The sequence below is a fragment of the Furipterus horrens genome, unplaced genomic scaffold, assembly GCF_987537825.1.
Source record: "Furipterus horrens unplaced genomic scaffold, mFurHor1.1.pri manual_scaffold_11, whole genome shotgun sequence".
Classification (NCBI taxonomy): Eukaryota; Metazoa; Chordata; class Mammalia; order Chiroptera; family Furipteridae; genus Furipterus; species Furipterus horrens.
The window spans coordinates 24,995,925-25,017,593 of NW_028327181.1; the positions used below are offsets into that span (position 1 = coordinate 24,995,925).

At 55.7% G+C, this 21,669-nt stretch overlaps 1 protein-coding gene across 2 annotated transcripts in view; it reads left to right on the forward strand.

Annotated features, from left to right (window-relative positions):
- The window catches only part of ST14 (ST14 transmembrane serine protease matriptase), a 38,186-nt gene extending 19,125 nt beyond the window's left edge, over window positions 1-19,061 (forward strand). For both annotated transcript variants that reach the window (XM_090290582.1, XM_090290583.1), the window contains exons 2-19: window positions 948-1,107; window positions 1,550-1,677; window positions 1,845-1,915; window positions 2,286-2,443; window positions 2,611-2,646; window positions 2,913-3,153; window positions 5,118-5,257; window positions 5,504-5,601; window positions 6,248-6,357; window positions 6,482-6,612; window positions 7,802-7,906; window positions 8,208-8,318; window positions 8,411-8,524; window positions 8,802-8,924; window positions 9,688-9,874; window positions 17,240-17,514; window positions 18,200-18,336; window positions 18,416-19,061. In XM_090290582.1, the coding sequence (XP_090146708.1) occupies window positions 948-1,107; window positions 1,550-1,677; window positions 1,845-1,915; window positions 2,286-2,443; window positions 2,611-2,646; window positions 2,913-3,153; window positions 5,118-5,257; window positions 5,504-5,601; window positions 6,248-6,357; window positions 6,482-6,612; window positions 7,802-7,906; window positions 8,208-8,318; window positions 8,411-8,524; window positions 8,802-8,924; window positions 9,688-9,874; window positions 17,240-17,514; window positions 18,200-18,336; window positions 18,416-18,577 (2,487 nt within the window). In that variant the 3' untranslated portion in view covers window positions 18,578-19,061. The remainder of the gene's footprint in view (window positions 1-947; window positions 1,108-1,549; window positions 1,678-1,844; window positions 1,916-2,285; window positions 2,444-2,610; window positions 2,647-2,912; window positions 3,154-5,117; window positions 5,258-5,503; window positions 5,602-6,247; window positions 6,358-6,481; window positions 6,613-7,801; window positions 7,907-8,207; window positions 8,319-8,410; window positions 8,525-8,801; window positions 8,925-9,687; window positions 9,875-17,239; window positions 17,515-18,199; window positions 18,337-18,415) is intronic.
- Window positions 19,062-21,669: the final 2,608 nt, after the last annotated feature.

Below are 21,669 nucleotides of genomic sequence, written 5' to 3' on the forward strand. Positions count from 1 at the left end.
GGGGAGGATATTTCATAGATAATATTTACATGTGACGAACCAAGAAATGTCAGTTTAAAAGCACATGATTCAAGTTATGAGGTTAACACCAGAAGAACCCCATCTGGAAACTGTGAAAAATGGACATATCTGTGGAATTTCGGGTGTGGGCTCTTGCTTTTATTACCAATCCTTTCGCACTGGGTGCGAGGTAGTTAAGCCTATAAATGAACCTCTGCGTTTCGTGCCGCACGGCCCCTGCCCAGGACTGAAGGCAGGCAGATGATGTGTCGGAAAGGCTTGCCTGTCTGGAGGGCGAGCTGACACCGTGCCTGCCCCATCGCCTTCGTGCCCCCCTTCCTGGATGCCCCTGACACGGGGGAGCTGGGGAAGCTGCCAGCCTGTTAGTGGGAAGTTCTGTTGCTTCTCCTGCCCTTGGGTCTGAGCACGGGTGTGGAATCCAGGAGAGACGTGACCTTCTCACCTCACCTGGAAATCCTGTGTGTGGACACTTAAGGCTGGAAGCAGGGTGGTTTGTTCCACCGTGGCATGGCAGAGCGGCCCTTGCTTACTGCCTTTTTGCTTCTTTTTTTTAAACTGAGCCACTTTAATGTTCTTTACAATAAAATAAATAGTTTTCTTGATGGTCCTTTTTACTTCTGACTGGTTAAACATTGGCGAAGCAGGGCCACTGGGTAGGGGCCGCAGTCTTCGTGCTGCCCGAAGGCTTCTAGAAGGTGCGGGGGTCACGGGGGGTGGGGGGGGCCTGGGGGTGTGGTGGCTGGAGGATGGGCTTTTAGGAACCTGGTGGCCAGTCACGGCCCTGGGCTGGGCCCGCCTTCCCCACACCTGGGCATCTACCTGTGTCAAAGATGATTCATGCAAGTGGAGAGCTTCGTGACTGGGTTTATTCAGATGGGCTGTCGAGGTGAGAGAGTTTCTGAGCTGCAGGGCCTTTCTCTCTGCAGAACATGCATGGCTTCGAGGAAGGCCTGGAGTTCTTGCCGGTCAACAACACCAAGAAGGTTGAGAAACGAGGCCCCAAGCCCTGGGTGGTGCTGGTCGCCGTGCTTATCGGCATCCTCCTGCTCTCTCTCATGGCTGGCTTACTGGTGTGGCACTTCCAGTGTGAGTAAAGTGGGGGCACTGCGGAGGGGGGTGGGGGGGCTCTACCTCCTCCTTCAAGGGACAGACCCGGGGCCCGCCTCCTGTGGACATGAGGGAGAGAAGGGAGGTGCAGTGGCGGTGGGTGAGGAGGGGTCTCGGGCTCTGTCTCCCCTTCCGAGCCACAGAGGTGGTGGGAGGGCCAGGAACCGGTCAGAGCTGGCCCGTAGGGCTCCTGTGCGCACGGCCCCGCCTGGTTCTCACTCCTGTTGTCAGAGGGTCTGTTGCTTCCGTGCTCGGGGGTCTGAGCGCGGGTGTGGATTCCAGTAGAGATCTGGCCCACCGCCTCCATGTCCTTTGTCACAGCAGCTCCCCCAGGGGTGCTGAGGGCAGCCTGTGGACATGGGGGACAGGACGGGGGTGATGTCACTTCCTCTGACTGTCCCCCTTCCCTGGTCTTGCACAGACCGGAACGTGCGGGTCCAGAAGATCTTCAATGGCTACCTGAGGGTCACAAATGAGAACTTTCTGGATGCCTATGAGAACCCAAACTCCACTGAGTTTGCAGAGCTGGCCAGCAAAGTGAAGGAGGCGGTGAGTCCAGCTTCTGGGCTTGAGCTCATCCCTGCCGTCTGCTCCCTGGGTGGGTGTGGGACATGGGAAGGGCACCCGGACCCCAGGAGGGACGGAGCAGCATGGACTGGGGGCCTGGGGCCATCGCCGCCTCCCGGCCTGGCCTCAGCCTCCTCTCCTTCCCCCAGCTGAAGCTGTTGTACAGTGGCATCCCAGTCCTGGGTCCCTACCACAAGGAGTCAGCAGTGACCGCCTTCAGGTGGGTGCTGAGGGGGTGAAGGTTGGGGCGGGGGGTGGGGTCGGTGTGGGCTCATATGTGGGACAAGAGCCTGCAGTCTGCAGGGTGATGGAGCCACGAGGTCCTGGCTTGGAGGACCAGGGTGCCCATCCTGTTCTGTCCTGTTCTGTGACTTAGGCCACTCAGCTCTTCTGTCCGGGAGGTGTAGCTGTGACAGGGGCGCCCGGGCAGGTGGCGTGCTCTGCAGTGCGCCTGCCGTGTAAACCACTCAGGAATGGTAGTGCTTCTTCATTATTTTTCCAACACTGGGTCTGCACCCGGCATCTCGGAGAGTGGGGACAAGCCGGTGCCCAGAGCTGACCCCCTCTCAGACGTGGCCCTGTCTCCCCAGCGAGGGCAGCGTCATTGCCTACTACTGGTCGGAGTTCAGTCTCCCCAGCCACTTGGTGGAGGAGTCTGAGCGCGCCATGGCCCAGGAGCACGATGTCAGGCTGCCGCCCCGCACCCGCACGCTGAACTCCTTCGTGCTGACCTCGGTGGTGGGCTTCCGTGAGTGCCGGGCCACCAGGGGTGGGTGGGCAGGGGGGGCTGCCACTAACATGCTGGGAGAGGGGACAGTGTGCTGGCTGCGGCACCTCCCTTTAGGGGGATAAGGGAGCAGGAAGGAGGAAATAGACTAGATCAGTAAATACTTTGTTCTCCCTCTTGTTTTTCAGCCACTGACCCCAGAACAGTACAGACCACCCACGACAGTAAGTATCATGCCTCCTCCTAGAGGAGGATTGGGATGTGGCCAGACGCCCCTTCTACTGACGTGGCCCCAAAAGTCACATGGTGGTGATGGCCAGCACATCCATTCGCCTGTCCCAGGCCACAAGGAGCCCCCTTCCTGGTCTCTCTTGGGTCCAGGAAAAGCGCCTTGGAGAGGCCGGCCCTGGGGCACCCCCTCTAGGGCTCTGGGCGCTCACCCTGCCGGCCCTGCCCAGCTCTGCCCCTCACCCTCTTGTGTCCCCCACAGACAGATGCAGATTCGCCCTGCACGCCCGAGGTGGGGAGCTGATGCGCTTCACCACACCCGGCTTTCCTGACAGTCCCTACCCTGCTTTCGCTCGCTGCCAGTGGACCCTGCGGGGGGACGCCGACTCTGTGCTGAGCCTCACCTTCCGAAGCTTTGACGTCACGCCCAGTGACAACAATGGCAATGACCCAGTCATCGTGTATGACACCCTGAGCCCCGTGGAACCCCGCACCGTGGTGCGGTGAGTGTCCTGTGGGGTAGAGGGGGGCTGCTGCTGGGCCTGGCCTCCGGAGGGGGTTGTGGTGCCGTGGGAGACACAGCTGTCGCTGTTGGGTGCAGGCCAGTGCAAACGTCCAGGGGAGGTGGCGCTCTCGGTGGGAACGGCGGGAGAGTGTCTCCTGGTCTGCCCGGGCAATGGTGAGGAAGGCCCACTGGTCCCTGGACACCAACAAGCAGGGTGTTCTGCCTTCCCCTGCGAAGGTGTGGCCTGTGCTGTCAAACAGTTTTGTTGAGGCCAACAGGTCAGGAGACGGCAGCCAGTGGGGAAGATAGCTTGTTACTCAGCGCTCCCATGAGGAGGTGGCCGCCTGGGTCGACGTGGAGACGCACCAGGGCCGGCCAGGAGGCAGGGGACACTGGCGGAAAACATGGGCAGTGCTGTTCTGTTGGGGTTTCCGCAGGACAGTCAAGGCAGGGCAGGGTATGTGGTTGAATAGTTCCAATGGGCTCTGGAGCGAAGGAGTGTTTCTCAGGAGCTGGAGCCTGGTTGTAGGTGAATCGGGTAAGCGGATGGTGGCCTTCGGTGTAAGAGCCCCAGGGAGGAGGTGTTTGGGCTGCTTGTGAAAGGCTTGGCCTCGGTCGAGTCTACCCCACCTCTAGGAGTTATCCTACCCTGGGAGGGCAGTCTCTCGAGAGTCAGCAAGGCCCCAGATGTGAAATCCTCAGGATTACAAGGAACAGGGTGCATAACGTTCCTGCTGAGGAGGTTGGGGTGCCGAGATGAGCGCCACCCAGCCAGCCAGCTGTCCAGAGGGGGCTGCCGTCAGAGGCACGCAGGTGGGGCGCTCTGCCCCTGCCCACCTTCTGTCGCTGCCTGTGGAAGCGAGCCCAGCGGACCATCGTGATTAACCACGGGCTGACGTTCGAGCCAAAACCACGACGGAGCCATCTGCTGCCACAGCTGAGCAGTCAGGGCTTCTGTCTACACTCCCTCTTGGAGCAGGGTTTCTTCCCTCTCTAACTTATTAGTTGTACAACAGATAGATGTACCTCCTGAAAGGAAAAGTGGAAAACACGCACAAAGAGGACAAGCGTCATTCATCATTTTACTTTCTGGAAGCAATCCCTGTTAGTTTTGTGATGTATATTCTTCCAGACTCTTCTGCTGCATATGTGTGTGATTGTGATTATATTTAAATATAGGATTACATAGCACCTGTGGCTTTGTTGTCTGCTTTTTACAAATGGAAGTATACAGGGTGGGGCAAAAGTAGGTTTACAGTTACTCGGATGGACAATAATACAAAAATTAATAAATAATAAGATAAGAATAAACTGTGTTTCACACACAAGTTCAAACCTGCTCTTGCCCCACCCTGTATTATGATGATCTTTCCAAATCAGTAGTCCTGTCTCCAGTCGTTATTTTTCAATGGGTGCGTGACGTGGTATAGTTCAGAGGCAGTGGGACACGGTCACTGGCCATGTGGGCTCTGGAGCCTGATGCTGAGGTTCGAACTTCTGCCCTGACTTAGTGACTGTGGAATCGTGGGCATGTTATTTTCCCTCTCCGTGCCTCGGTGTCCTTATCTGTAAAACGGGGCTAATCGTCTCTAGTTCATAGAGTTGTCATGAAGCTACCTGAGTTAATAGATTTAAAAGCATGCAGAACAGGGTCTGGCATGTTGTTAATAAGTGTTAGTTGTTTGTGCCGCTACTACTACTATTATTGTTATTTTTAGCCTGTAGTTTATTTAACGAATCCTCTAAGGTTAGGCAATGTGTCTGAGGTTTTGCTACTTTAAACAGAGACAGTCTTATAACTAAATCCTTACTCAGGTGGCTGATGGTTTTGTGTGGGGCGGGGCTTTTAGACACCACCCTTGGCCTTTTGGGACCAGAACCAGGGTTAGGAGAGGGGTCCTTGGGCTCCTCTGCCTGGGTTCTGTTTGCTTTCACTCATGCCCACCCCTTTTGCCCTGACAGGCTATGTGGCACCTACCCCCCTTCCTACAACCTGACCTTCCTCTCCTCCCAGAATGTCCTGCTCGTCACACTGATAACCAACACTGAGCGGCGACACCCTGGCTTTGAAGCCATGTTCTTCCAGCTGCCTAAGATGAGCAGTAAGGAGGGGCAGGGGTGGGGCGGAGAAGGGGACAGTAGTTAGCCGTTGGCCTGAGTCCAGGCAGTCACAGGCCAAGCCCTGTGGCTGGTGAATGGGCCCAGGTTGGTGACAGAGGTTTGAAGCTTAAGTCACAGGGCCACCTGCCTTCACCCTCCCTAAAGACGTCAGCCGCGCACGGGTGCCCCGCCTGCCTGCCTGGCCCAGCGACCTCAGTCCTCCTGCCCTGTCTTCTCTTTCCTCTCAGGCTGTGGAGGCTACTTACGGGAAGTCCAAGGGACATTTAGCAGCCCCTACTACCCCGCTCACTACCCTCCCAACATCAACTGCACTTGGGACATCGAGGTAGGAGCTGTAGGGGAGGAAGCGGGAGCGATCGGGGAGATGGGTGAGAAAGGGAGGGAGGGAGAGAGAGAGGAGGGGCGGGCAGAGGAGAGGGAGAGGAGCTCCCAGCGGCCCTGGAGAGGCTGCTGGTGCGAATCCTACGCCCTATGCGGGCAGGGTCAGGTGGGGCTGACCTGCTGCAATGTCAAGTAGACCCAGCCTCAAGCCCTAGCTCCTCTGCGGCTGACGGAGGGCCTCCGGGCAGAGCCCCAGCTTGCTGCTTCCCAGACGTGCAGTCGAGATGAGGTCGGCGTGTCTGTGGGCAGCAGAGAGAGCACTTGCTGAATGAGTCCTGCCGACAGGACTGCTTCTTTCGCCGTCCCCGTCAGAGATCCGTCTCTTTTTCCTCCCTTCAATAATGTCAGGAGAGCTTTCCAGCCTTCTGTAGCGATATAACAGTGTCCCTCATCTCTGAGTCTAGAAGTTCTTTCAGACATGGCCCCCGGCCCCCCTGCTCAGTGTTGCACGTTGTCCCTGTGGGCTGGTGAAGAACAACCCAGCAGCCATGCTCCATGCTCTGCTCCCCCAGCCCCACGGCCACCTCTGATGTCCCTGGGTTTGGGAAATGGAAAGAAGCAGCAGAGACCAGCAACATCTCTCTCTGCAGGTGCCCAACAACCAAAATGTCAAGGTGTTGTTCAAAGTCTTCTACCTGGTTGAGCCCAATGTGTCCCTGGGCCCGTGCACCAAGGACTACGTGGAGGTCAACGGGGAAAAGTGAGCGCTCGGGAGAGGGGATTCGGCTGGGGAGTGGGGGAGCTGGCCCGGTGCTGGGGCCCATGGGGGGGGGTGCCCAAGACTGAGGGTGGGTCCTCTTCCTACTGTTGGCCTCCTTCTCCAGGTTCTGCGGAAAGAAGTCCCAGTTTGTGGTCGCCAGCAAGAGCAGCAGGATCACTGTCCACTTCCATTCGGATCAGTCCTACACCGACACGGGCTTCTTGGCCGAGTACCTGTCCTATGACTCCAGTGACCGTGAGTGACTTCTTTAGAAGGAGGGACTTGGCTCGAGAAAGGGACCCAAGATGCATTCTCTGGGAAGCCTCTCCTTACGTTGCACTTTCCTGGTGCTAAGATGCCAGGAATGTAAGACGCATATCTTTGTAGCAGCTTTCTGAGGGAAAAATGGCTACCTGAAATATATATTCAGAAAGCCTCCATGAACACTGGCAAACCCCATGCCCTTCTGTCCCCATGGTAGCCCCCTAGGCCTGAGGACCCAATGGCCTTCGGACACCTGTCCCTTTGGTTCTCCATTACTGTGACTTTGATCATTGGTGCTTGTCCTGGTGGCCTTTTAGTACCTTTACAAATAATAGCATAATTTTGAGACACATTTGAAAATTCTGGGGCATGAACACTGCAATAACTACTGGCTTTGACAATTCTGCGGTCTACATCTAAGACATCTGGCAGTTTTTGTTGCCGCTAATTTCACTGTCTGCGGTGTGAATAACAGTTCTTCCACATACACAATGGTTTTTGGTTTCATCCCTTCCATAGAGAATAACCTTTTGGAAGACATTTTAAGGATAACATACGAATCCAAATTTAAGTTAAAATTCAAGCTCATGGCTTCCCACCAAAAGTGTAATTAGATGAGCAAACCCCTTTGATAAGTGACAACGCTGCCTCTGCAGAGAAAGTGCCAACAGCCTCCTCTCCACTTTGTCATCGGCCTGATGACACCAGTTGTCAGACACCTTCCAATTTCAGAAATTGGGAATATGGAAAGTACCTTAATTAAGGAAGTGTGGTGGCCGTTTGACACACAAATCACCGAGCTGTGGAGCTGCCACGTCTGTGTTGCCAGTGGGGGGCCTGGCACTCGGGGACATGGCTGACCCAGGAGGCGGGGCAGTAGAGCTGAGCGTATACCCAGCCAGCCCCGCTTTACTGGGCTCGAAGCTTCCCGGGGTTCAATCACTAGCAGTCAGGGGGGACCCCGGGCCAGCCTTCCCGCATTGGCTCGCCGCCTGGGCTTGGTGGGCCTGGGGACTCTCCTGGGGAGCCAGCTGCTCTCTGCTCAGGCTGGCCAGTGAGTTCTCTCTTTCGGCCTCAGTGGGGTGGGAAGTTGGCTCTGGGGGCGGGGCGGGGGGGTGGCACTGGCTGTGGGGGGCGGGGCGGTGGCCGTGGAAGTCAGGCCTGTCCTGTCCCCCTGCAGCATGCCCAGGGAGGTTCACGTGCAACACGGGGCGCTGCATTCGGAACGAACTGCGTTGCGATGGTTGGGCCGACTGCGCCGACTACAGTGACGAGCTGGACTGCAGTGAGTCAGGGGACCCCGTGGCCCAAGGGGCGGGAGGGGGTGCCCCTCCCCCTTGCGGACATCTAGCCCCTTCCCTCACCCTGCCGTTTGGAGCCCTGTGTCCTGCGGGGCGGGCAGCGCAGCGTTTCTGCCGTGCTGAGGGCAGCTTCTGTAGCCAATGACTCGGGGCGCCCGGACCCACTCTCCAGATGGGACTGTGTCCCCAGGCAGCTCTCCAGGGAAGCAGTGAGTGATGAGGGAGGCTGGCGACTCGCATCCCTGCTGAGCCTCACCAGCCGCCTGCTGCCCTCGCCCCCTCCAGAATGCAACGCCACCTACCAGTTCACGTGCAAGAACAAGCTGTGCAAGCCCCGCTTCTGGGTCTGTGACAACGTGAATGACTGCGGGGACAAAAGTGATGAGCTGGGGTGCGGTGAGTGCTCATGGGGGCCGGCGGCCTGGGCTCCTGCAGCCCCCCCCTCAGCTGGGGCTCCGAGCCCCTGCTGAGTGCACTCTGCTGCCCAGGCTGTCCGGACGAGACCTTCAAGTGTGGCAATGGCAAGTGCATCCCGAAGAGCCAGCAGTGTGACGGGAAGGACAGCTGTGGGGACGGGTCTGACGAGGCCACCTGCGACAGCGGTAAGGCCCGGCCCGGCCCGCTGCCCCTCGGGGGACTTTCCTCCTGTCCAAGGGAGCAGCCGTGAGCACAGGCCCATGCAGCACGCCCAGAGTTTAATAAACACAAAGCACCTTTTGGGAAGTGTGACGAGAAAGGGCGTCCATATGGGGAGGACCTTCCAGAAGGTGGGGAACTGGTGGCAGGACTGGTGGGCAGGGCAGGAGGTGGATGGTTGTCCTGGGTAGACAGAGAGCCACAGGGTGACGGTTTTTCTCCCCACACCTGCCCCGTGTGCAGTGAGCGGCGTCGCCTGCAGCAAGCACACCTACCGCTGCCCCGACGGGCGCTGTGTGAGCAAGGGCAACCCCGAGTGCGACGGGAAGCAGGACTGCAGCGACGGCTCTGACGAGAGGGACTGCGGTGAGCAGGGCTGTGCCGGGCCCCTGCGCAGGCGCCCGCGTCCGCCCTGGAGGGAAGGGCGCCCTTGCTGATCTGTTGATTGGCACTGTGGCACCGCCCCACGGGTGTGCTCTGGTCCTGGAGGCGAGGCCCAGGGCAGAGGGCAAGTCAGCGCCTCTGTGGCGGCTGTTGTCCTGGCGACCAGGCTGGGCTGGCCCCTGCTTTCAGGCCCGGCCCCAGGGCAAGCCCTGGCTTTCCCATCCTGCCAGGCGCAGGGAGGGTGCAGCTTGCCGGAGCCCTGGCAGGGCACCCCACCCCACATTTGGATTTGTGGCCTCCCGCGTGTTTCAGAAGCTCTGGCCCCAGGTCCAGTGTGAGCACAGCTGCAGCTGTTCTGTGACTTCATGTCACCCGCCCGCTGTTCCCTCCGAGGGCTGTGTCTTTCAGCATCTGACTAGGAAATCTAGGCAAATGACACCCAGAGTAAATCTAAGCAAACCGGCAGGTGTCTGGAGGGCCTCGAAGGCATTTGTGCTGGAGGGGGGAGACGGGTGTGTGAGGGTTTTGAACTTGGAGCCGGGGAGAGGGTCCCCGTGGAAGCCAGTGGGTCTGAGGCTCGGAGCTCCTTACTCGTAGGGGTCCCTCTTGCCACAACTGCGCTAGCGGCGCTGTGCCCACTGCAAGGCGACCACCCCATGTGGGCTCTCTCGGGGCCTGGTGGGGGGCTTGGTGCTGGTACCCCAGCTTAACTCCCTGTTCTTCCTTCGGTTCTCTGCACTCACAGACTGCGGGGTGCGAGCGTTCAGCAGGCAGTCCCGGGTGGTCGGGGGCAAGGATGCAGAGGAAGGCGAGTGGCCCTGGCAGGTGAGCCTGCACGCCCTTGGCCAGGGCCACCTGTGCGGGGCTTCCCTCATCTCCCGCAGCTGGATGGTGTCTGCAGCGCACTGCTTCATGGACGAGAGAGGATTCAAGTGAGCCACTTGCCAGAAAGTGGGGGGAGGTGCTGTGTGTTCTGGGGTTGGGAGGCCCCTGTGTCTGTGAGTCATGCCAAGGGGGGTGGCGCTGGGCCAGGGCCAGGGCTGGAGCGGTTGCAGGCACCCCAGGATGGGGCTACAAAGAGCAACAATAGAAACAAGTCTCCTTGAGGTGCTTCCTCTCGGTCAAGCACCCTCGAGGTGTCTTTCCTAACGACCCGGTTAGGCAGGTCTGGTTATGTCCGCATTTCACAGAAATGTAGGTTCAGAGAGGTAAGGACATTTGCTCAGGTTGCCTGGTTATTAAGGGACAGAGCTGGACTCGGACCAGGGCGAGTGGATTCCACAGTCTGCATGGCTAGTCTCTGCATGAAAGGGGCTCCTGGGGATTTGTTCAGACCAGCCTGGCAGGAACTGCGTGGCTGTGGTGTGCAAGGTGACCCAGGCCTCCGGTCTTTCAGGGGCACTGGTGACAGTGTGAGCTCTTATCCTTAGAGGCGTGAGAATTAAATATGACAGCATGGCTGAGACGCTGAGCTCCGCGCCTGCGCACAGTATGTGCGCAGCCCATCGTGGCCTCAGGTGCAGGGCAGACTCCTGCCTGGCACAGGGACGGTCACTAAGGGAGGCTGTGCTGGGGTCTCAGGACAGAGTGGGCAGGTGACTCAGGCCTGGGATCTCTGCGTCTTAGCTCCAGCCCACTCAGGCCCCCTGGCAGTCGGCTCTGGGAGGGAGTCTAAGGGGACAGCTTGCTCCTGGAGGAGGGGCCCAGGGGAGCAGACATTCCAGGGGACTGCCCCCCTCATGGCCTTCCTGCTGAGTACAAGTCATGAGGGGCCCCGGGCTGCCCTGATGCCCTGTTGTAGGAAGGAGAGAGCTTTCAGGAGAGACAGGGCCCGCGGTACCTCCTGGGCTTCAGGCACAGAGGTGGGCATGGGTGACGGTGGTGATGGCCAAGATCTGGGGGCTGGGGGGTCAGTGCTGCTGTCCCAGGGGCCTTGCTGGGCTGTGAACTGAGGCCTCCCACAGCCTGACTGTCCTTTCTCTTCCCATTTTGTCAGCTTCAGTCCAACTGGACACTGGGCAGATTTTCCTTCCTTTTGGGGTGATGCATCAGCTTTCATCCTGGCGTCCTCTCTGCTCTGGGAGCCAGTCCCGGCCTCCACTTTACATTCTATGTCCCCGCTCCCCAGGCTCCTCTGGGCTGTGACGGTCTCTCAGTCTGTGTGTTTGCTTGTTTTTCGTGACCTTGGCAATCTGGAGGTCAGTATCCTGTAGAAGGCTCCCTTGCTGTGGGTTGGACTGATGTTCTCATGATGAGAAGGGGGTTCCAAAGTTTGGAGAAATATTACATCATGTCGATGGGTAAATGACATCAACATGACATCGCTTGTCCTGCCAGTCTTGGGTTAAGATAGAGCTTGCCAGCTTCCTCCACTGGGAGTAACTGTCCCCACCCCCCTTCCCCCATGCTATTCATGTTTCTGTGGACTCGTGCGTTTATGGTGCAGGTTGTAATCCAATGCCCTGTTATTGACTTTGCTGCTCATGTTGTTTCACATCTGTGGGGAACTTTGAGCGTGACTCCTGTGTCCCTTTGACATGGCCCCAGTCTTTTGCCTTTTTGGAGCCACCTTCTTGCTTTTGGGCACTGCCAGGTGCTTTAGGCTTTGCCATATGTGCCCCAGCCCAGCCCTCGGATGAGCCGTGTCCCCAGGAAGCCCTTTTAGTGGGGAATGGTAATTAGAAACCGAGCTCTTGTTGTCCTCATTGTCACTGCAGCCCCACAGCTCCGGGCCCCTCGGCTGGACAGGCTGGGACATACCCAGCCTCCTTCTCTTGCTTCATCCTCTCGTCTTTCACTTCTTTTTCCTTCATCTGCTGTTGATCATCAGTCTTACTTCTGCCAGTTAATACATTCAGCAGCCACTGTTATTATTAGACTGGGAGACTAGATGTCCTGGGGTGGGGGATGACAAGATCTGTTATGTTGTGTGCACATGCACTTGTATAAACACGCATGTGAACACATGTGAATGCACGCACATGCACACAGTAAGCACGAGGCTAGAACCGTGGCCAGGCTTCCTGGGGCCATGTGTGGAGTTTGGAGCTCTGCCTGAGCTCTGGAGAGGGCAGATGTTAGGAATGCCTTTCTGAGCAGGGGCATCTGATTCATGTGTTGAAAGCGAGGGTGTTTGTCACAGGACAAGGGGGAGTTGTGAGCAGAGGAAGGCAGGTGTGAGGTGTACAGGGACCTGGGGAGCTGTTACCGTGGACACGTTTCTAGGTCAACAATTGCTCACGGGCTGTGGCTGAGGTGGCATCACGTTGTGGTTAGAGCATAGGCTGCCTGGGTTTGGATCGTGGGACACAACTCGTTTACTGTGTGATCTTGGGCCAGTCACTTAACCTCTTTGTGAGTGAGTCCTCACCTTAAAACAGGTGGCCCTGCCTTCAAATAAAATGACATCTCGTGTCAGCACCGAGAAGGGTGCTGGGCGAGCGGTCAGCTCTGACAACTACTTCCAGCAGTCTCTCTTACACCGTGGCCGTCCCTGGGACCTTCTCAGTTACTGGGAGGTGTGCCTGCCTTAAACAGTTGGAGACTAGGTCTGCTCCTGTAATCAAAGACTGTCCTAGACTGAGTGATGTGGGCGTTAAGAGAAGAGACCGCTGTGACGGGTTTAAGGGAAGACTTGAATATGGGTGGGGAGTCTTGGGGCACAGGACTCTCAGCAAGAACACTGGGCTGATGGAGGGACGTCCCTGTCAGTGATGGGATCACAGGGAGGGAGAGCCCGAGTGGCAGGGTGACTCTGCTCTCTGCCCCATCTTTTCACGCACCAGGTCCTTGCCTTCTAGGTATCCCAGAGACATCTCTCCTCTTTCCCACTCCCACTGCTACTGCCTCGGCTCCTCCGGCCTAGGTGGCCTCAGCTCCCCTTACCCGATCTTTTTTTCTTTTTTAAGAGTTATTTATTTATTTATTTATTTAGAGGAGAAGGTAGGGAGGAAGAGAGAGAGAAACATCAGTGTGCCCCAGTGGAACTTGGCCTGCAACCCAGGCACGTGCCCTCACTGGGAATTGAACCAGCGACTTTTTGCTTCACAGGCTGGCGCTCAATCCACTGAGCCACACCAGCCAGGGCCCATACCTACCTGATCTTTTTGCTTCCTTCTGAGCAGGATAGTGTGTACTCACCAATGCCAGAGTGCTCCTTCCAAAGAGCTACCCGATCCTGTCAACCCCCTGCTTATGTGCCTGCTGCGGCTCGCAGGGTAGCGTAGCAATGCGTTAGCATGACCCATGTGGCCATGTCATCAGTACCCTCCCATCTGGTCAACCTCAGTCCCCTATCCTGGCCTCACACCGGCCCTATGTTCAATTTTGGGGCGCTTCCTGAACTTTCCATTTGTTCTCTTTGAATGTGCTGCTTTCTTTGCACCGTTGGGATTTGACCAAATCCTATTAATCTCCAAGGCCTGGTTCCTGACCTGCCTCCTCAGTTGACTCACGCCTCCCACACCACGCTCTTCTGTAGCACCTGCCTGCCCGTCCTCCGAAGGACACTGTCACGCTTGCTGTGCCATCCGGGTGGGTGGTTCCCCGGGTCTCTCCCCAGCACACTGTGAATGTGCAGATTGGGTCTCGTGCAATGACTAGAACATCAGAGGTGTCCAATAATTATTGAATGAATAAGTGAACGGACGAGTGCCTGACTGAATACAAGGGTGAGCGGGGGAAAGGTTAGAAAGGGGAAGGTGGAATGAATGGGGGTGTCGAATGCCTGGTTGGGGAGCTGAGGTTGAGGGGAGGTTTGGGAATCATGTAGGGTATTGACTAAGACCAAGAGGCTCCCACCAAAGTAGTCTTTAGGGAGATGTCATCTGACAGCAACAGGTTAGAGTGAAACCAGAGGCCAAGGGGCCGGGTGGAGGCTGGCACTTCAGTCTGGGCGTGAGGCTGTAGGGAGGTGGGCAAGCAGGGGTGTGGGCGGGCTTCGGCAGGGGTGGGGGACAGGCCTGGGGCACGCGTCTGAGGTGTGGGCTGTGAGGCCACTTCAGTAGCCTCTTAGCTTTCCCGAAAGGCTAGAGAAAATGAAGCAAGCCTTGACACTTTTCTCTACCGTATACATTTTCTTTTTCTAAAGATGTTATTTATTTTTTAAAGAGAGGGGAGGGGAGGAAGAAAGAGAGGGAGAGAAGCATCAATGTGTGGTTGCCTCCTGAATGCCCCCAACTGGGAGCCTGGCCCGGAACCCAGGCCTGTGCCCTGCCTGGGAATTAAACCAGCAACCCTTTGGTTTGCAGCTGACACTCAGTCCACTGAACCTCACCAGCCAGGGTTATCATATACATTTTCTATTTTAAAGATATATTTTCCCAGTTTTTTATTTAAAAAAAATTCAAACCTACAACAAAGGTGTGAGTATCATGAAAGAAAAAATTACAATGAACACTCTCCTACCCTTTATCTATTTCACTAATTGTTGAATTTTACCACATTAGTTTTATTTTTCTCTCTTCACACATGCACATGCACACACACACAGATTTTTAAAAATATTTTTCTTTTTTAAAATATCTTTACACGAGGATATATCCAGGGTGTGTGTGTGTGTGTGGGGGAGAGAGAGAGAGAGAGAGAGAGATTGGTTGCCTCCCATACACACCCTGACGAGGGACCAAACCTGCAACATTCTGGTTTCCAGGGTGATGCTCCAACAAACTGAGCCATATTGGCCAGGGCAAAAATATTTTCCTTTAAACATTGAAATATCTTAAAACACATCAGTGACAAAAGATTTCGTCTGCTAAGCAATCTTTTTGTTAGTGAAACACTTCAGACCACCAAGTTCACATTAGGTTATATGCATCTTACACCAGCTGTTACCCCAGTCTGTTAAAATAAGCCACGGTGAAACTAGGAAAGAATAACTAGCTCTGCATTAGGACCCCAAGTGTCACACTTAGAAGTAGGAAGATAGCTTATCTTCCTCTTCAGTAGTTATTATAATGCCATTACAGGTTTTTAAACTGTTAACAAAAATAAAGGAAAAGTTCCTTGAAACTATATTATCAGAGGGAATGAAGATCAAGTACTGAACAATAATTCTTCAGGGAGAGCTTGGTCCACTTCCAGCTGTGACGTGTCGTCCTGTCCTCTGAGGGGCGGCAGTTGCCCGCATCCACCAAGGGCCACCTCCATCAGTGCTGAGGCCCAGTGTGCCCCTCCTGTTGCTCCTGTTGGCGTGAGTCCGGGGTCTTTCAGACTGGAGCCAGGAGTGCAGCTTCTGAGAGCAAGGCGACCTGGTCCTTCACAGACTTATCCTTCCTGTCAGCCTCTGCCTTTTTTGTCTTCGGAACTTGATGGAACGGTCAGGGCTGGTCTCCAGGTGGTTCTTGCTGCCATGTCACCCACTTGTCACCCACTATGGAGTTGTCTCCCAGAGCTGGAGCCTGCACGGTTCCCCATGCTTGCTGTCCAGCCACATGTGCCGTGACAAGGCAGCATTGGGATGTCACCCATCGGCTTCACATGACCACCTTTTTGACTTTTTTCTCCAAGATGTCCTTCCTGATTTTACAGGTGTTTTCTTGTTCTTTTCTCTTCTTCATCTTCTGGGAGGTCCAGTCCGTATTTGCTGACAGACTATCAAGTCTTCCCCTCAAATTCCTTCAGCTGGTGGACACCGTCCTTAAAAGGCCTGGTTACATAGACGCTGCCAAGCCGTGCTTCCACAGATGTCCATGTGTGTTTTTCTGAACTAGTTCTCAATTAGGTGCAGCCATCATGACAGTTCTTCCTTAAGTGCGTCACCTGCATCTCCTACAAACAAGGAAATTCCCCCACGTGACCACAATACAGTTATGACATCCAGAAATGACGGTGTTCGCTAGTCCACCTTCCAGATGTCTTCTGATTCTCCCAATATTGCCCTTTGTAGCTTTTCCCCTCTCAAATCTGGGATCCAGTCAAAGGTTATGCTTTGTATTTGGTCATTAGTTTTCTTCAGTCTCTTTTAAATATAAAATAGTTCCCCTAAGCCTGTAATTTTTGGTCTATTGTCACAATAAACTTTTGAAAAGTCCAGGCCAGGTATTTTACAGAGTGTCTCTCATTTTAGATTTTTCCCATTGTTTTTTCTTGATTAGAGTTGGGTTACACATTTGTTGTAGGAAACACTACCTGGGTGATAGTGTCCTCCTCAGGAAGCGCCTGATGTCAGCGGGCTTGGCTGAGAGTAGTCTTGAGTACTTGCTTAGGGTGGTGTCCCGGGGCTTCCTCTGTGCAAAGGTACTTCCCCCTTTGGTTATGAGTAAGTCATCTTGGGTGATGCTTTGAATCAGTGCCAACATCTCGCTCCCCCACAGTCTTTTACCCAGCGGTTTAGCTTTCCTCAGTGATTCTTGCATGTATTGGTTATTGCTATGGCAGGTGCAAAATGGGATTTATCATTGCATCATTTCTTCTGTATTTATTAGCTGGTGTCTTCTGTAAAGAATGGCTTCCCTTCTCCCCTTATAAACTTTTTGAAATTATTTTTTAGGCTCAGGATAGACTTATGGATTTCTGTGTTCCTTCTTCAGCATGTATAGTAAATAATCCTATTGTTTATTTAAATGTTCAGAGGAACGTGATTTTGGACACGTCTTGTCCCGCCGGCTCCATCCTTGCTTGAGCACCCCCTTGGGCACCCCCTCGCTTCTGATGATGTGAAGGTTCTGGGGCAGCTTTACTGTTTGCTGCTCCACACCCGAAAACAACCGCTTCTCCAAGGAGTCTTGGTTCCTTTTAATGCAGAAGGATGTTTGGAAACCAAGTTCTGGTGGCATTAGGAAGGTCATTGCTTTTAGGCCTTTGTTTTGGAAAAGTTGTGAGCTTTTACTGCGACCCTCGTGTTTCAGTAGCACAGGGCTCTTTCTTGCTCCCCACTCCTTGCTTGGAGCCCCCTTTTCCCACATCAGAAATTGGCTCCCAACACCAGCGTCTTGTCCTCTAGCAAAGAGACACTTTCAGCGTTTCTGCATCGATACTGCTACCGGCGACACACCCAACAGATCAAATTCAATGTATTTTCCAGTTCATTTGGTACTTAGAATATATGCCACTGTGTTAGAAAACTATTTGGATTGAGTTCTGTGTTATTCCTTCTCTGAAAGATCAGATGAACAAGATATAATAAGGAATTTTTTGGAAATCAGATAAAAATGAATTGAAAGAGGGAAACAAAGCAGGAACGGGGGTAGTGAAGTGGTGGGAGCCACCTGGCAGTTTGGGATGGGGGCGGGGTGGAGGCCGCGCAGGAGCCACGCTGCCTGGCGAGCGCGGCAGGTGCCTCTGTGCTGGGTCCGCAGGTACTCGAACCCCACGATGTGGACGGCCTTCCTGGGGCTGCACGACCAGAGCAAGCGCAGCGCCCAGGAGGTGCAGGAGCGCAGGCTGAAGCGCATCATCAGTCACCCGTCCTTCAACGACTTCACCTACGACTATGACATCGCGCTGCTGGAGCTGGAGCGGCCGGTCGAGTACAGCAGCACCGTGCGGCCCATCTGCCTGCCCGCTGCCACGCACGTCTTCCCGGTGGGCAAAGCCATCTGGGTCACCGGCTGGGGCCACACCCGCGAGGGAGGTGAGCTGGGCCGCGCCCCGACCCTACCCCGCGGACCGAGGCTTCCAGTGACAGCGGGAGACTGAGGGGGCCGGGCCTTGGGTGGGAGGGCCTGGCTGCGCCCGGGAGCGGAGTGGCTTTGGCGGGTGCTTGAACTCTGAGCCTGTTTCTTCACCTGCCAAATGGAGATAAAAACACCTCCCCAAACGGTGCTCAGTGAACGTAAGGACACTTGTGGGAGCACCGATGCAAAGGCCGGGCGAGCTGCGCCTGCCTCGGACCGCGGGGGGCCCGCCTCCGCTCTTCTCTGCCTCCTTCCGAAAGCCCTTCGTTGGTATATGTCACATTGAAAATCTCAGCTCTGATATAACTTGGCACGCCGCTGGGACTCTGTAGGCCAAGGAGAGGAAAAGGGAACGACCTGATCGGGGCTCGAGGGCGTTTACCGACGCCTCTGCGGCGCTCCGTGGCGCCCTCCTGTTCCCACCCGCGTCCCCGCGGCGTGTGTTCCATGCGGTCCGGCCTGTCGCCTCCGTGCAGGAGCTGTGCCGTCACTACCCTGGCTGTGTGTCAGCCTCAGGCCTTGGGTGCCTCCAGAGTTTGCTAGTCCAGCCGTTGCTGTGGGGGCCCCTTGGGGGGTGCTGTTCCACGTGGCCCAGCCCCCAGGCGCCCGCTGCGCGGTCAGCCTGCCCTGCCCTCTCCCCAGGCACCGTCGTGCTGATCCTGCAGAAGGGCGAGATCCGTGTCATCAACCAAACGACCTGCGAGAAGCTGATGCCACAGCAGATCACCCCACGCATGATGTGCGTGGGCTACCTGAGCGGGGGCGTGGATGCCTGCCAGGTGCGTGCGGGGCGCCCGGGAAGGGGCAGGGCGGGGTCTGGGGACCGGGGCAGGGCACTCAGGGCTTGTCTCCCCTCAGGGCGATTCCGGGGGCCCCCTGTCCAGCGTGGAGGCCAATGGGCGGATCTTCCAGGCCGGCGTGGTGAGCTGGGGTGAAGGCTGCGCCCAGAAGGACAAGCCAGGCGTGTACACAAGGCTCCCTGTATTTCGGGACTGGATTAAAGAACAGACTGGGGTGTAGATGCAGGGGCCACCCGCCAGTCACCCCAACGTGTGTCCCTGCGGGCTGAGAACGGGATCGCTACCTGTACTCCCAGAGCCCAGACTGAGCCGAATCCCTGGACTCTGGAGATGGAAAACCGGCCTGCAGAGCCTCTCACCTCTGAGCCTCCAAAGCCGGGTCAGAGGTGGGGACGGGAGGCTACCTGTCCTGCCCAGGGAGCAGAGACCTGAAGACCACAGCCTGTCCCCTCCAGCCTTAAGCGAGGCTGAGGTGAGCTCTGGGAGATCTGCTTCTTCTGCCTCCGACCCAGGAACAGCTGTGACCTGTGTCTGGGTGGGACAGGCGGGCGCTGTGGCGCCTCGGGACACACCTCCTCAGGAACGCCAAGTCGGAGGACCCTGGAAGGCGGACAGCCCTAAGATCTGAACTGTTTTACCAGCTCCCAGGGTGGAGTTCAGAGTGTGTATTTGTGTGTCTGAGTAAAATACTTTATTTCTTTTTAGGTATTTTTTATCTTACTGGCATTGATGGTCTCTCCTTTGTAGCCCCAGTTGCAAGAAACTGGGTTTAAATTCTCCTCAGCACAGCCCCTGGGCCCGGCTAAGAGTGGGGGCCACAGTGCCCCAGGGCCTGGGGACCCTAGGAAGGGGGAGGCGCTTTGTCCCAGGAAGGAAGGCGGAAGTAGGACTTTCCATTCGGTGGGGAAGTGGGTGCATGAGCGCTGCGTGTGTGTGTGAGTGTGGGCTGTGTGGTGTGTGGGTGTGTGTGTGTGAGGTATGTGCTCAGACATGCTGGCAGGAGGGGCCCTGAGACCTCGGAGAGGGCAGGCTACCCTGCTCACAGGTTCTCACATCTCTAGTGCCCTCCATAACCCTTTGAGCTTTACTTACTAATTTAAAATATTCTCCTTGCCTGGGATGATGACCCAGAGGGACAGTGTCAAGGATCTAGGGAAAGCTTGGGGGGTTCTTGAAGGGATAGTTGAGGCATTATATGAGCTGGGGCTGGGGAAGAGCAGCCAACCTAAGCAGAGAAATCAAATGTCTGTGTCATCAAGAAAGACAGGTGGTTGCTTCTCACTGTATCCCCAGCTCAGGCCGGCTCCTAGAGGATGTTAATACGTATCTGCTGAATGAATGGTCTTTGCCCTCCATGAGTTTTAAAAACCAAAGGGAGGAATGGTACAGTGTGATTAAAATAATCTGGTCAGACTTCTTGGAGGAGGCGAGCTGCCTCTTATTTTAGCCTGAGTGTTTTACCCTCTGGAGGAAGGAAGACGTTTTGTCTAGATGCCCATGGAAGTGTCCACATTGAATTTCCCTTCCAGGGACGGGAGAGAGTTCTTTGTTCTCACCAAGGGTGGAAAGTAGGGGAATGGAAGACTCCAGGGCAGATGGGGCCCTGCTGTGCATAGCTGTTGTGTAGGCGGAGGCCTCACTGGGGTCTGGCTCCTGAGTACACCCTCCCCTCGGGCAGCCGGGCCTTGACCCCTGTGGACTGCAGCTCACACACTGAGGTTCAGGGAGGCCAGCCTGGCCTGTGCCTGCCCACGGCACCCACTTCTCCCACCAGGACCTGCCATCATGCTGAAAACATCCTCCCCATGTCAGACACGCAGGCAGGGTCATCAGTCGAGTTCCTTGTGACAGTGCATTTGTCCCCTAATGGCACACTGTCCTCTACAGACTCTGCTGTAGCTTACTGGGGTTTCTCAGGTTCATTGCTTCCCACCTGAGAGGAGGGTGAAACATGCAGTTAGTTGTTCAGGGTCACCCCACCATCTCCAGGACTCTCCATGGCCTGAGGTGTAGGGACTGGGCATACCATCTATGACCGTGTCCCCAGGGTGGGAACCGCAGCGCCACCTGGTGAGTCTCAGAGGTGCAGATTCTCAGGCTTCACCCAGACCTCCTGCCTCAGACTCCCAGGGGGCCCAGCCATCCGTGATTCTAAGGAACCTAAAGTCTGAGCAGGAGTCTGCGGGCTCACGGAGTCAGCCTTACTGGGTGCCCGCCGGGTGCCCGCCATGTGCCCAGGGCTGTGGTTTGCAGGCGTGTCCTGCAGTCCTGCCAGGGTCCTGGAAGCTTCAACCATTTGACGACTAGAAGCGCCACAAAGGATCAGTGCCTTTACAAAGACCGGGGAGCGAAACCCAGCATTACTTCTGACTGGAGATGAGAGCAGGCTGAGAACTGTAACTAGAGGGAAGGCAAACTTGTTGCTCTAGGCTTGGCCCTGAGGGCTGCAATGAAGACGGGAGCACTGGTAGTCGTAGTTGACAATGGAGGAACAACTGGCCTGTGTCTGTTGCTCTGCTGGGGACAGCAGTGCAGGCCGGTGGGGGGGGTGGGGTACGTGACCACTGCCTTGGCTGGGGTTCAAGCAGTGGGCCAGAGGCTTGTCTGGGCCAGCTACTGGCCTGCTTCACCCAGGGGGATGCTGGGGAGGGACTAATGGCCAGAACCATTTTGCACACATTTGCATTTTAAATTCAAGAAGTCCAGCTCCAAGCGTGTGACAGAAAATTAAGTTTGATTAGTGCCTTCCAGTGTGGTTGTCCCCAGGTCTACAGTGCGAGGCATGGGAGGATAGTGCATTTGGTGACCCATTCATGTGATCATACTTGGAGTCTGGTCATTGACAGCAAGACAGAGTCCCTCACCCACTTCAAACAACCAGTCAGGGCCGTCACCGGACAGGTGCACAGGCCTGCCCTAAAGGGCCTGGTGCTTGGTTTAATGCTCTGTGTTGCTTTCCTTAAATTATTAATAATTTTTAAATCCTGACTGAAGGATATGCTTATTGATTTTAGAGAGAGGGGAAGGGAGGGAGAGAGGGAGAGAAACTTTGATCAGTTGCCTCTCGTATGTACCCTGACCAGGGATAGAATCCATAACCCAGGCATGTGCCCTGTTCAGGAACCGGACTCGCGACCTTTCAGTTTACAGGATGATGTTCTAACCAACTGAGCCACACTGACCTGGGCCAAATTCTTAATAATTTTTGAACAAGGGGCCTTGCATTTTCATTTTGTATGGGGCCCCCCAAATTATGTAGCTGGTCCCGCAGTCATATGCATGTGGCATATTTGGGCACCCTAAGGTGGTCTC